We start from the raw sequence: 12450 nt of genomic DNA, 5'->3' as shown, positions 1-12450 counted from the left end.
TTGAATTCCTTTTATTTTTCTCTTATCATATCTTGCCCAATAATCCTTATACTACCTGAGATCTTTACCTAGAATTGTAAACATCCCAGCAAACATTTTTTGAGGAAACCCTTCTTCATACAGAATAATTGACCAAATGAAATTAGCCATCTCACTAAATATCAAACTATGGTTTTTACCACATACTATGTTGTCACCATGAAATAAACTCAAAAATCAAATGTTTGGTCCTCTTTCTTAATTGTAACTAGGAGTATCAATTTAGGTAGATTAAATTGTGGTAATAAATGATCCCAAATTATATAATGGCCAAATACAGGTTTATTTTCCTTCTTACCCAGTTGTCCAAGGCAGATCTTCCTGGTGAGCAAGTTGCTTTTTTCTATGAAGAAAAATAGCAACCTGTTTCCATTTTGTGGCTTTAGCAAACCTAGGAATACCTTAATTTTTCTATATCTTGCTTGTAAAAGGGGAAAGAGAACATGGTGGGGGAGGGGTGTAGTTCTTGAAAAGGTTGGCCTGGAAGTGGGGCACAGTCCTTCCAGTCACATTTCATTGGCAGGCATCTAGCTGAAAGTGGGGTTGAGAAACAGTATCTGGATAGTTCCAGCAATACCCCATTAACCCTAAGTTAATTCCATCTGTTTTCTTTTTACTAATTTTAGTGAAGTTACTAGAAATTTTCAAATTATATATGTGACTTTCATTATATTTCTGGTAGATAGTGCTGCCCAAACCAATGATGGTATAATTTAAGGCTGAATACCTCTTCCCTATCCTAGTCAGAACAGCCATTCTGATAAAGTGGTGGAGCCATATTTGTTAGAACTAGCTCAATTAATAAAACAAAATATTTCCTGTTTAAATTTATATTGATGAACTAGTAACATCATAATTTGTTGAATGACTGTGATACTGTGTTATTGTAATATGGTAAAAACCTTGATAATTGTGGATGGAAGTTATAATTAGTGCCTGAATTAAAGTATATTTTAAAAGGAATGTACTTCTATTTGCTTCTAGGAATATATACTAATACAAGTTAAGCAAAGTGCTGCTTAGTAAAATAGGTCACACACAATATTAGAAAGAATATCTTTTGCGATCTTAGTGGATTTAACATTGAATTTAAGTCCCTATTTTAACTGAATCACTTTCTTCAGTTCAGCTAATTTCTCTAAAACCCATCTCTAAAACGAGATTAATAATGTCTACCTAGTAAGGTGTGTCATAGGATTAAATGAAATAATGTAAGTGAAGTTTCTGGCATATATAAAGTTCCCTGGGAAGCATACTCTGAGTCAGAGGTTAACTTGTAGGAAGTTTATTAGGGAGAGGAATCCCAATCCTACCAGGGAGATGGAGCAGGGTGGGGGTGCTGTGGAGGAAAGAGGAAAAGAAGTTGGACTGTGATTCAGTGGGGTGTAGAGGGCCAGGCAGCCATAGACTCCTCATCAGATCCAAGTCATCCCTCCCTAGAGGCAGTGAACTTGGGCCAGACAGCTCTCTTCAGCTCAGGGCAATTCTCAGAGAAAGCTAATCGGTGAGGCTGGATATGTTCTTCCTTCCTGAAAGGGCATCTGGACAGCCCAGCATAGTTTCCACCCAGGAATATTCATTACCTTTTCCCTCGTATTACAAAGTTTACTTTACAATAGGAAAATATGCTATTGTGTTGTATGAAATTACCATAATTAATTTAACCATTTGAATTTTTTCCTGTGCTTTCCCATTACAGTGACATTTTTCAGTTCATCTCTTGAAGCATAAATGTAAGAGCTTTTCTGAGTTCTTCTGAGAGAAGAACTGCCAGGTCATAAGGTAGACAAATTAAGCTTTATAAGATAATGCAAAATTGTTTTCTAGTGTTTATATGGAAGAAGAGCAAGACAGGTAGGATGGGACCCCAGAAAGTTTTAATGGTGGTGATTATATTCTATTTTATATAATGGAGGTAGAGGGTTGATGGGTGTTTCTTTCATTATTTTTAATATTTTGCATAAACATTTTATGTACTATTTTGTGTATATCAATTATTACATAATAAAAATGTCCCTTACATGGGAATAGGTAGAAGGTGCCCATAGTTCTGTGAAACCTCTCAGGGGTCTTCTAAAGTACACTGAAGAAGTCTTAAGAATTTGTTTCTATAGTACTTGATATCTTAACCGGTTATATTTCTACCATATTGTGGCAGGAGACATGAAAGATGTTATCTTGTTACTTTTTTACCTCATACTTGCACTTTCTTTCTGCAAGGCCCATTTGGGGCTGTCAGCTCAATGATTGTTGTGTCTACAGCTTCCTCTAAGAGATATTAAGATTTAATTTAGATTGTCAGCTTCCACCTAGTCAGCTCAAGTTGTGATCTCAGTATCATTGCAATATTAGCTCTCATCAGCCCTTTGTTGTTGCTTTTCTTTGTAAAGAAGCATTTCCTTTCCACTGGAGATCTTTAGTCTTCTTAGGGGTAGTCTTATCCCTAGAGAATTTGAGAATTGCTCAGGATAGCTCTGGTCCTTTTTTCTTGGTATCTGTCTTAGATTCTGTTTTCATTTACTGGTTCCTCTTATATTAAAATGTGTATTGGAGGGGCCCCTGGGTAGCTCAGTTGGTTAGGCGTCTGACATTGGCTCAGGCCATGATCTCACAGCTCCTGAGTTGAAGCTTCATATCGGGCTCTGTGCTAACAGCTCAGAGCCTGGAGCCTGCTTGGGATTCTTGTCCCCTTCTCTCTCTGCCCCTCCTTTGCTCACGCTCTGTCTTTCTCTCCTTCAAAAATAAATAAACATTAAAAAAATTTTTAAATATGTATTGGATTATTTTTAATATCTAAGAGGTAGTAATATTTGGGGGGAATGGCATGTGTTTCCACATACTTGGCCAGCTCTAAGGATCCCTTGAGTGACTAGGGCTATCCTGAAAACTATTTAATTTATCAGAATAATTTTAACTTGTTATCTAAGTAAGAAGTGCAAGAGAGGTAACCTCACTTTTTAATTAGAGTTCTGTAGGATGTTTTCCCCAGAAACTTGGGGAGCACTGTAGTGGTGGGACCAGATGAGCAGAGTTGGTTGGTGGGGTGGGAATGGTGGGTAGGTGTTTGAGGCATAGGGAACAGGAATGTTTTATTATTATTTACTGTTTGGTGGCCCAGGCTTAAATAGGTACCAGGATCTTTTTAATCTTTGTTACTGAAGCGAAACTCTGGCTTGAGATGCTTTATTGTTTGTTTCATGAAACTCGGACAGAAGTATTTTCAGGTCTCAAAATCACAACTCTTTCAGAGCATCGGGATCTAGCCTTTCTACTCAATTACCCCAACTATGTCTTTAACATATGAGATTATGCTAACTGCTTCATCTGTGTTTCTTCTCTACCATTTTCTATAATTAAATGGAAATTAAATTGAAATCAAATATGGCTTGAAATTGTACCAGCCAAGATTATTAACTACAAAAAAATAAATAAGAAACTGGCCCTTCATATGTGTAAAAATAATTAATTGGAAGGTCGTCAGGTAGTTCACAAAATGGAGGGGGAGATTATTTGAGAATTGTATTGGAAAATAGGCTCTAACCAAGGAAGGCTGACAGCAGAGGAAAATGCCAACTTGCTTCCATGAGACAGGTGTGGTCTGAACCCTGCAAACTGCCACCACTACTGTAATAGGGATGCTCAGTTACCCCTGTGGCCTGACATCACTCCCTTGTGAACACCAGGTCGTCAAGCATAGGTCACATGGCCCTTGCTGCCAGCTTATGTGACAGAGACTGTCTGTAACCCCCCCTCTGGCCCACGGTAAGGGTTTCCCCTAAAGTAGGAAGTTGTCCTTGATGAGTAGCCTAAAGTCAACAAATACACATTGAGTTGTTTCCCCCATTTTTCATCAAGATTTAGAGAATTCAAGTAAATTACCCAAAGTCATACATACAGTCAGTGATGAATTCAAGATGTAAAAACACTGGCCTGTTTTGGCTCATAACCATTGCACTTTACTGCCACCTTAAGTGCTGTTAGCCTTGTAGAAGGCACAGGCATTGTCTTGGCCACATTGAAATTTGAATGAAGCAGGGAGTAGTAAATAGAAATCTGTTGCTTTGTTTGGTTGGTTGTTTTGTTTTTTGAAGGTTGCACATTTCTAATTGGTTTGGTTCCATTGGAAAAATCTGGCTCAGTATGAAAAGTTGATCATTTGATACTCTGTAATATGTATGGTCTAGCCTTTACCTATTTCAAAATGAACTAGACTCCCGAATTGTTCCAGGATTTTTCTAAACCTTCCAGGAGTTTACCTGAAGGTAAATTTATGCCAGTTCAACCTCCCACCTGGACCCTCTGCCCCAGAAATGACCTTCTGAAGCTCCAGAGCACAACTTTGGTATTACAGAAATTTGAATTGTTCCAAACAGTCTGTGTTCTATTCTTTTCTTTGATTGGAACTGCTGATTGAGAAGCTAAAATAATATGTAGTGTGAGTAGTTTGGTCCTTGTGAAAGTGAAAGCCACACATAGATTTGGAAACACAAAACATCCCTGAATTAGCAATTTTTGCAGTCCCTTTCTTGACAAGTATAACCACAGCTACTACTATTATGCTACAGTTGCTTAGATTGTTTGTCCCTTTCTTTCCTGTTTGTTGTTCAGATTCCATCTCATTATCAGCTTCCTCAGGGAAGCTTTCTAAGACTTATGACCAGCTCAGAACCTGTTGTAGACTCTCAGAGTACCTTGTGCTTCTCCTCTTGGCAGTGGCACACTTTTGCCTATGGGATTGATTGTTTACTAATTAACGATTCATTGATTAATGTCTATCTCAGTGTAGACTCAGTAGGAACAGGATCTGTCTGGTTTTGTTAATATTCTGTTCCTAGTGCCTAACACAGTGAATGAGGGAAATGACAATGGTGAACAGAATTATACAGGTCTTTTTGTCTTTTGTATTATAGAGCTGACGGTTACTCTTATGTAACACTAAGTGGTGACTATTTTTGGTGAAATTAAATATGACTTGAAATTATTAAAGACTAATAGAAACTGATAAAGTGACCCAAACTACCAAGCAAATTAATCAAAGAAATGGAAAATGAAATTTTGTGGTTTCTAAGGATTTTCTGATAAATGAAAGAGAAGCAGGAAAAAGTGGTGCTCTTTCTATACAACTCATGGGGTTTTTCTGGAAAAAAATTAGAGTCATGCATTCTGATTAGCATTACTTTATACTCAGAGAATAATTTGTCTTTGGTGTGAAGCCCTGCAGGGGCAGCGATCATTAACCATTTTCTTTTCTCCCAGACACTGTGCCTGGCATGAGTTAGATACTTAGGGAATATTTGTTGAATTAACACTAAATGTTATAAAGAAATTATTGTGAGTGGGCTTGTTGGATTAGCTTCTGGAACAGAATATTTTCTCAGCACTTACTTACCATCCCATCTATAATTATTGGTTTACTTCCTAGAAGAATATCTTTTTGGGCTCTGAAATGGTAACCATTTCTGTGTTTGCATTTTGTGTGTATTTTGGGATAGAATGAAGAGTACCGTCTTGTAGCACAGACAGAAGAATTTATAGTGTTTCAGGTATACATGATAGGTTTTTCTACCATTCCAGAAGGCCTGAACTGAATGTGACAGCATTATAGAAAATTATGTCTTATGAATACATAGATGAAGTCTTCCTTCTGTATTTTCCTGATGGCTAAATAGCAAATCTAATATTTGACCCTTGTCTAAATGTCTTACATCACTGGATTTGGTTTTATGAGGGAAAATGATGTTTTTTTCAAGTTTGGAACTACTTCACGCTTACAGGGTGTTTTTCCCCCCCTCAAGAATGTTATTTAATTTTAAATGTAAGAAGGTTCTATTTAAAGATTTTTTTCCCCATCCTGTTGCTTTGTATGAGGAACAGATGGAACTAAAGCATGTGATAATAGAGGCAAGATTGAGGGCTGCTAGAGTGAGGTAATACGTCTTCATAGGTTGAACAAGTCATAGGGATTTTGACTTCCAACTGCTAATTAACTGAAGACAGTGGTTGTTCATTAGAATTAGACTGATCTTTTTAGATACTGAATTATGACCTAAAGAAATATGTAGCCCCACTGCTAGATAAAACTTTTCACTTTTGTGCCCAGGTTAGATGCATAAAAATAATTATTATCAGACCTTTAGGAAAACGGCCAGTGGACAAAGGGAAGGGACTGTGAAACTTGCTCATTAGGCTGGGATTGAAAGATAAAGGGACCAGAGAGCAGCAGTTTCAGTGTCTATTCACAGAGAAATTGTCCAAGTCCTGTTTTGGAATGTAGTCTTGTGTGTCCAGTCCATGAAAGTGGTAGGTTGGTGGCACACCAACAGAGTTGGTCACACTATCAGCACAGGTGTCAGGCAGGTGAGCCTGCATGAGGCCTCATGTGGCTGTACCACCTGTGGCTCAGGATCTAGTCTTGGGGTGTAGAGTACTAGAAGAATCTAGGCTACCACCATTTACTGAGTTTCAAAATGGGTCCCCAGATTGGAAAAGTATCAGAATTATGGGAAAGCCTGGAAGAAGATAGGAAAATAAAGCAAGGAATACGTTCTTATCTAATTTTTCTATTTTATTGTTTTAAATCTTTTTTTGTTTTTTTTAATGTACTCTCAAAGACTACAGTAGATATTGTCCTCTAGAAGGTTAACTAATTTTGTGATCATGTTGCTATATAGAAAGGAATAGTATCCAGAGAATGAGAGGGTACATAATGTCACTCTTGCCACGTCAGGGACAGGGAGCTGTCACACAACTTCCTGGACCCTAAGACTAGTTCCTAAGCTATTGGTAGAGTTGATTTTTCAAGTCTCCTCTGCAGTCGTTCTATGAATGGCTGGCCTCCATTTCACTTCTGGAGTCCGTCTTCCCATAGTGAATTTTCCATTTTAAGGTAACCATTTCCAACCTTATTGCAGTCTGAAAAGGTGTATGGCCATGGAATCCATAGCTTTAAAGAAGCAAACAGCACAGGAGAAAAACCAACTTCTGTTAGAAATTAGGAAACCTGGGCGCAAGTCTCTGTCACTTAATTCATTATGAAATCCTAGACAAGTCACTTCATGTTTCGGAGTCTCAGGAATCTTCACCTATGAAGTGAAGAGATTGAAGGTGATTATTTCTAAGGTCCCTTCCAGCTCCCAATGAAATTAAGTTCATAAGAATGGCCTAGAAGAAAATCATTCATTAGCACCTTTATGACAGTAGCACTAGCACCAACATTGAAGATGTTGGACCATGTAACAATTATGGCTAGAGAGCCTCAGAGAGCACCTGACCTCTGACTCCAAGATCAGCATTCTGTCACTTAACTCTCTCTTGTACAAGTTTGTGTGTTCTAAGAACCTAGGGTAAGCCATGAGATCCTTTTGAATTAGGTGAATGTTACATCCACCATTCTGTTCTGAAAATAAACTAAAGCTGTTTTTTTTCTTGCCACCTCATGCCTCTCTCCTTTCCCCTAGCCCTTCTGTGTATCATGTTAATAATTCTACCCCTGGAATCGGTATTCAGAATTCATTACCACTTTGGCTTCTCTCCAGAGTTCATAACTCAGTCTTCATCTTTTTCTGCTATTGGTTTCATGACATTGTCTTAGAGGGGAAAGAAGCATCTGGCTAGATACCCTTGATACTCTCTTGTCTATCTCATGTGAGGTCTGCAAGTCTTCAATTCATTGATCTCTCAAAGGTATTCACCATTATAATTATCGCAGTAAAATTTTCTGTTTTTTCTAAACCTTACCCCCAACTGACTATGAACTTCCTAAATTTAGGGGGCTTGTACTGGGGCTGTATATCCCCAGCACCTGGTACCCAGTAGGCAACATGAACACAGTATTAAATTGGTTTAGTTTCTCTGGGACTCTGACTGTGGAAAGGCTTAGAAAGTTTTTCTGCTGACCTTTAATTGGAGCACTTTTTTAGCAGCCTTTCAGGGTTTATGTACTAAATAGTATCTTCAGTCAGAAAAGCATCAGAAGGTGATGCACCAATTTTCAGACTTTTAGTTAATTTGCATGATTACATTTCTCTTACTATTTGTATTTGATATGGAAGTCACCTTTATTTTCTGTTAAAGCTTTTATGGAAAGGTATTTTGAACTTCTAAATAGCACTGCCCTCCAGGAGGCCTGTCTGTATTTTATACCAAGCAGGCTATCTGTGCACAGGCTGGCTAAAGTCTAAGGACAGTCAAGCCCACTCAGAGCAGGATGGGGCAGGACAAGGCCATCCCATAAGTCTTTGAAATGATTCATATTAAATCTGGTTGTGAACCCCATATATACTTAACATGATGACTGTGGGTGATTTGAAGTAAATGTAGGGAAAGGAAAATAAGACTTGTTCAGAAAACAAGTAGAAAACCATATTGTTTAAATATTATTTAAGATATGGTATGTTATAGGCATACTCATTGCATCTTTATTTAGAGTAGCAAAGACTGTAAACTAAATATCCAATAATAAGACCCTGATAACATATGATGCATCAGCACACTGGAATATACCTTGCAGCTGTTGACAAGAGTGAGGTAGCTTTGTGCTGATGTAGAAAGATCTTGATGATAGGAGAAAAAAGCAAGCAACAAAAAGAATATATATCATGCCTTCATTTATCGCCCATAAGAATGAAAAGGACATAATATACACATACTCAAACACATAGTGTATATGGATAAATGATCTCTGGAAGGATAGATAGGAAACTAGCAATAGTACTTTTTTCTAGGCAGAGGACTAGGAATCTGGTGGGGGAGAGAACTTAAATTTCACTGCATACTCTTTTGTACCATTAGGAAAGAAATTAATTGTGTATTAACTATATCCATTTTTCAGAAAAAAATATGCTGAATTTTCTTGGAAGTTTAACTGCATGAAATACAATAGAGAAGGGAAGCTTACTATATATTTATGGAGTTTGATTATTTGACAAATAGTCATTGAGCTCCTGCTCTCCACCAGGACTATTGTAAGCTCTGAGGTGCAGGTAGCTTCAGACAGCAGTGAATGCCATTAAGACCAGGAGATAGCAGTTATGACAGAGAATGAGTGGGGTGGAAAGTGGGGGCTCTTTTAGGAAAGGGGACAGAAAAAGTCTCCTAAAACAAGTACAGTTGAGCTGAACTCTGAATGATGAGACGGCAGCTATGTGGAGGATCAGGGTAGAGCAACAGAGTTCCAGGTGTGAGGACAGCATATGGGGGAGTAATTAAGGAAGGTGTCAAAGGAGCTGAGCTTGTGTTTTATTTGCGGCTGAGTGAAAGCTACAGTGCAGTGTATTAAACTGGAATCAAGAGACAGGCCTAACTGAAGGAGAGAGTGGTATTGGGAAGTGGTGGTAATTAAGCTTAGGTCAATAGGATGAGGCCAGGCCTGAGTGCTAGGGGTCCTGCCAGCTTCCTCACATACCGCTTGGAGGACATATTCAGATATATTATAGGCATCATCTGTTGTTTATTCTTACTACTAGCGGCATTGCAGTGGTTGTCTTCACTCTGTCCAAGTAGGAGTTTGGGACAGAAAATACAGGGAAGGCACAGAGGAAGACTTTTCTCTCCCTGACTTGCAGAAAGTTTTATTATAGGTTTAAAAAGGAAAGAGCCAATGTAAACAGCCATAGTTTGTGGAAGACAGTGTGGTTGGTGGAATCATTTAAAGTGAGGATTTAAGGGCACCTAGGGGGTTCAGTCAGTTGAGTGTCCAACTCTTGATTTTTGTCTCAGGTCATGATCCCAGGGTCAGGGATTAAATCCTGTGTTGGGCTTCGCACTGGGCATAGAGCGTACTTGAGATTCTCTCTCTCCCTCTTCCTCTGCCCCTCCCCTGCTCTCTGAATAATTAATTAATTAATTAATTGAGGATTTGAATGCTGGCTCTGTGCTAACCTCCTGAATTGACCTCTCTCATCTGTAAAGTGGTGGGGGTTGTAATGTCACCTCAACCCACCTCGCAAAATTGTCAAGTTGAGAATCAAAGTGAGATAACAAATGTTACTTCTATAAAGTATAAGGTGTTAAACAGATGAAAGTTTGTATTAATAATGACATTACAGGAATGGTGGTGCCAGTTGGACAGTCTGTAGATAAAGGTAGCATATTAATGCTAAACTTCCCAGAAATCAAATTGTATATCAGACTCCATTTCTGTACATACTAATACATGGTTTTCATCCTTTTTATGTAACCTTTTTGGTGGAGAAAAGGAAATCCATTTCCTCAGGATACATGTTCTAACTCCTCATTATGTTGACTGGCAAATATCCAAAAGGTGTGTTTCTTTTAAACCAATGCTCTGTATTTCTAGTCATGCTGAGGCAGGGACTCATTGTCTTTTATGTAGTACTTTTTGAATTTTTATCTTGCCTTTGCTGTTAGTTCATTCATCGGTTCTACCTCAAGCTTGCTTGTGGTAAATGGAAGATATTTGCCTATATACCTATATAATTATCATATACTTAAATTAGAATTATGCATATGTTAAATGATAACTTTATCATAATGTTACAGCGCACCACTTTTTATATCTTTGGGACATGCTTTGTAATGTGTAAATTCACTATGGATTTTTTGAATTTAAAGAACAGTTATGCAATAGTTTCAAATTACCTGAGAAAAGAGAAAAATTTACCACAAAGTAGCCAAAATGATGTTATAGAATTATAACATTCTAAACTTAATGAATTCTTAGAGGAGATTCCCCAAGTTCTTCTAAAAGCCATTATCTATTATTATTTTAGACAAAATAGTATCAAAAATTATTTATTATTATTTTTTGCTTATGGCAGAGTTAAAGTATCAAGTACTTCAGAGATATGAAAAATAAAGAAGTCTAGAGGAGGGTGGAAGAAGCCCCTGACATGAGGGTAAAACTAAACCTCACATCCACATATCCCTTTGCCTGGACTGATTGACATGGCCGAAACAGCCTGAACATGCTGAGTCCTCAAGGAAAAATTCAGACTTGAGGAACTGAGTGTTGAGGCAAGACTGTGTTCCTAGATTGGCATTTTACAGACTATTTTAAAATTTTGTTGTTTATATTTACATGAAAACTTCTTTTATCTGGAGGCTTATTTAGCTGACCCTCTCTCTACCCCTGTGATGCCCGATGAGCAAGGCATTGTAGTCCTGAGTGTTATGCTCAAAATGACTTTGTGTGTCAGGAGCTAAATTATCTGATCTTCTAATAATCTCCAATTTGTTATTTTTACTCAGAAGGTTGTATGTGTTCTTATACTCTGACAGAGCATTTACACCTCTTGGAAAAGCTCTTGCTTTTTATTGATCAGAGTTGGTTTTTTTGGTCTCACTCTAAGCCATATTTAAAATTAACATGTGCTAAATGACCAATTTTTTTTAACTTTTTAGTATGATAGGAAGGTAGTGTCACCTCTTTATTCTGTTTTTTTCCCCCATATAACTGGATACAATTCCTGTCTAAATATCTGGCTCAGTGCTCTAAGGTCATAAGAAACATTTAATTCTTCAGAAGGCAATACAATTTAAATTACTGTTAAACCATGTGTGGCCTGAAACAGGAAAGAGAGGAAAATAGATGATAGCTGGAAATGCCTTTGTGGCTACTGTCTTTTTACTAGCCTGTAATTGATGAGTCTTTTGCTTTACATACTTACTCCCACCCTCCAACCTCTGCAACCCCCTGGCCTTTAGGAGATTTATCTTTGTTCACACCCCACATGGTGCCTAACAGGTTACTTGAGACTTTTATTTGTGGTATCTCTATTTTGTTGTTGACATTAATGAGCTTGATGTACAATGTCACAAGAGAAATGGTGTTGTTATTTGGAATGTTAATGAATAGCTTGCCTGGCCAATTGCCATTTGTTCCAGCGTGTGAATATGGAGCATGCGTGCGTGCGTGCATGCGTGCGTGCGTGCGTGTGTGTGTGTAAAAGAGAGACGAGTAGCAGGGGTGGGATTGCATTTTTTTCCTCTTCGTAGCCAGTGACGTGAGCTGTGCCTGGAACAATCAGACTCGCTGCAAACAGGGTAGTTGAAGATGCTGGGGGAGGCAGCCTGGTGTTTCTTAAGCTAACGCAGATCTCTGCTCTTTGAGCTGCTCAGGCACAACCCGACAGAGTTCCTTCAGCATTAGAGCCTTGCAGCGGTTGGAAAGTGCCTTTTTATTTCTCCCAGCCTCTTCCCCAGTCAACCTTCAAAATGATTGGCGTGAATAGTGTTCAGAGTACCAGCAAGGTGCGAGTGAGGACCTCAGGTTCCGTGAAATACTCCCGGGAGGATTCTATCCGGCGGCAGTCCCACCGGTCAAAGTCTATGAAAATTTCTAACTCCTCAGAGTTTTCTGCTAAGGATACTAAGGTAAAAAATACCATGTTAAACTGTATTGAAAATTTGATATACTCTTTGACAATGTCTAATGTGCAGTGACAGACTGAG

The 12450-nt window shown here is 38.3% G+C and overlaps 1 protein-coding gene across 20 annotated transcripts in view; it reads left to right on the top strand.

Moving 5' to 3' along the window:
• Positions 1–12450, top strand: part of PSD3 (pleckstrin and Sec7 domain containing 3) — a 780457-nt gene that overhangs the window by 496965 nt on the left and 271042 nt on the right. For 15 of the 20 annotated variants that reach the window (XM_053216464.1, XM_053216461.1, XM_053216462.1 and 12 more), the window contains one exon: positions 12190–12372. The exons of 4 other annotated variants lie outside the window; for them this stretch is intronic. In XM_053216464.1, the coding sequence (XP_053072439.1) occupies positions 12190–12372 (183 nt within the window). Of the gene's footprint in view, positions 1–4574; positions 12373–12450 lie in introns of those variants that run through there. One more of the 20 variants, XM_053216479.1, reaches the window with a different exon arrangement.

This window comes from Acinonyx jubatus, chromosome B1 (genome assembly GCF_027475565.1).
Source record: "Acinonyx jubatus isolate Ajub_Pintada_27869175 chromosome B1, VMU_Ajub_asm_v1.0, whole genome shotgun sequence".
Taxonomy (NCBI): domain Eukaryota; kingdom Metazoa; phylum Chordata; class Mammalia; order Carnivora; family Felidae; genus Acinonyx; species Acinonyx jubatus.
This window is presented reverse-complemented; position numbering and strand designations above follow the sequence as displayed.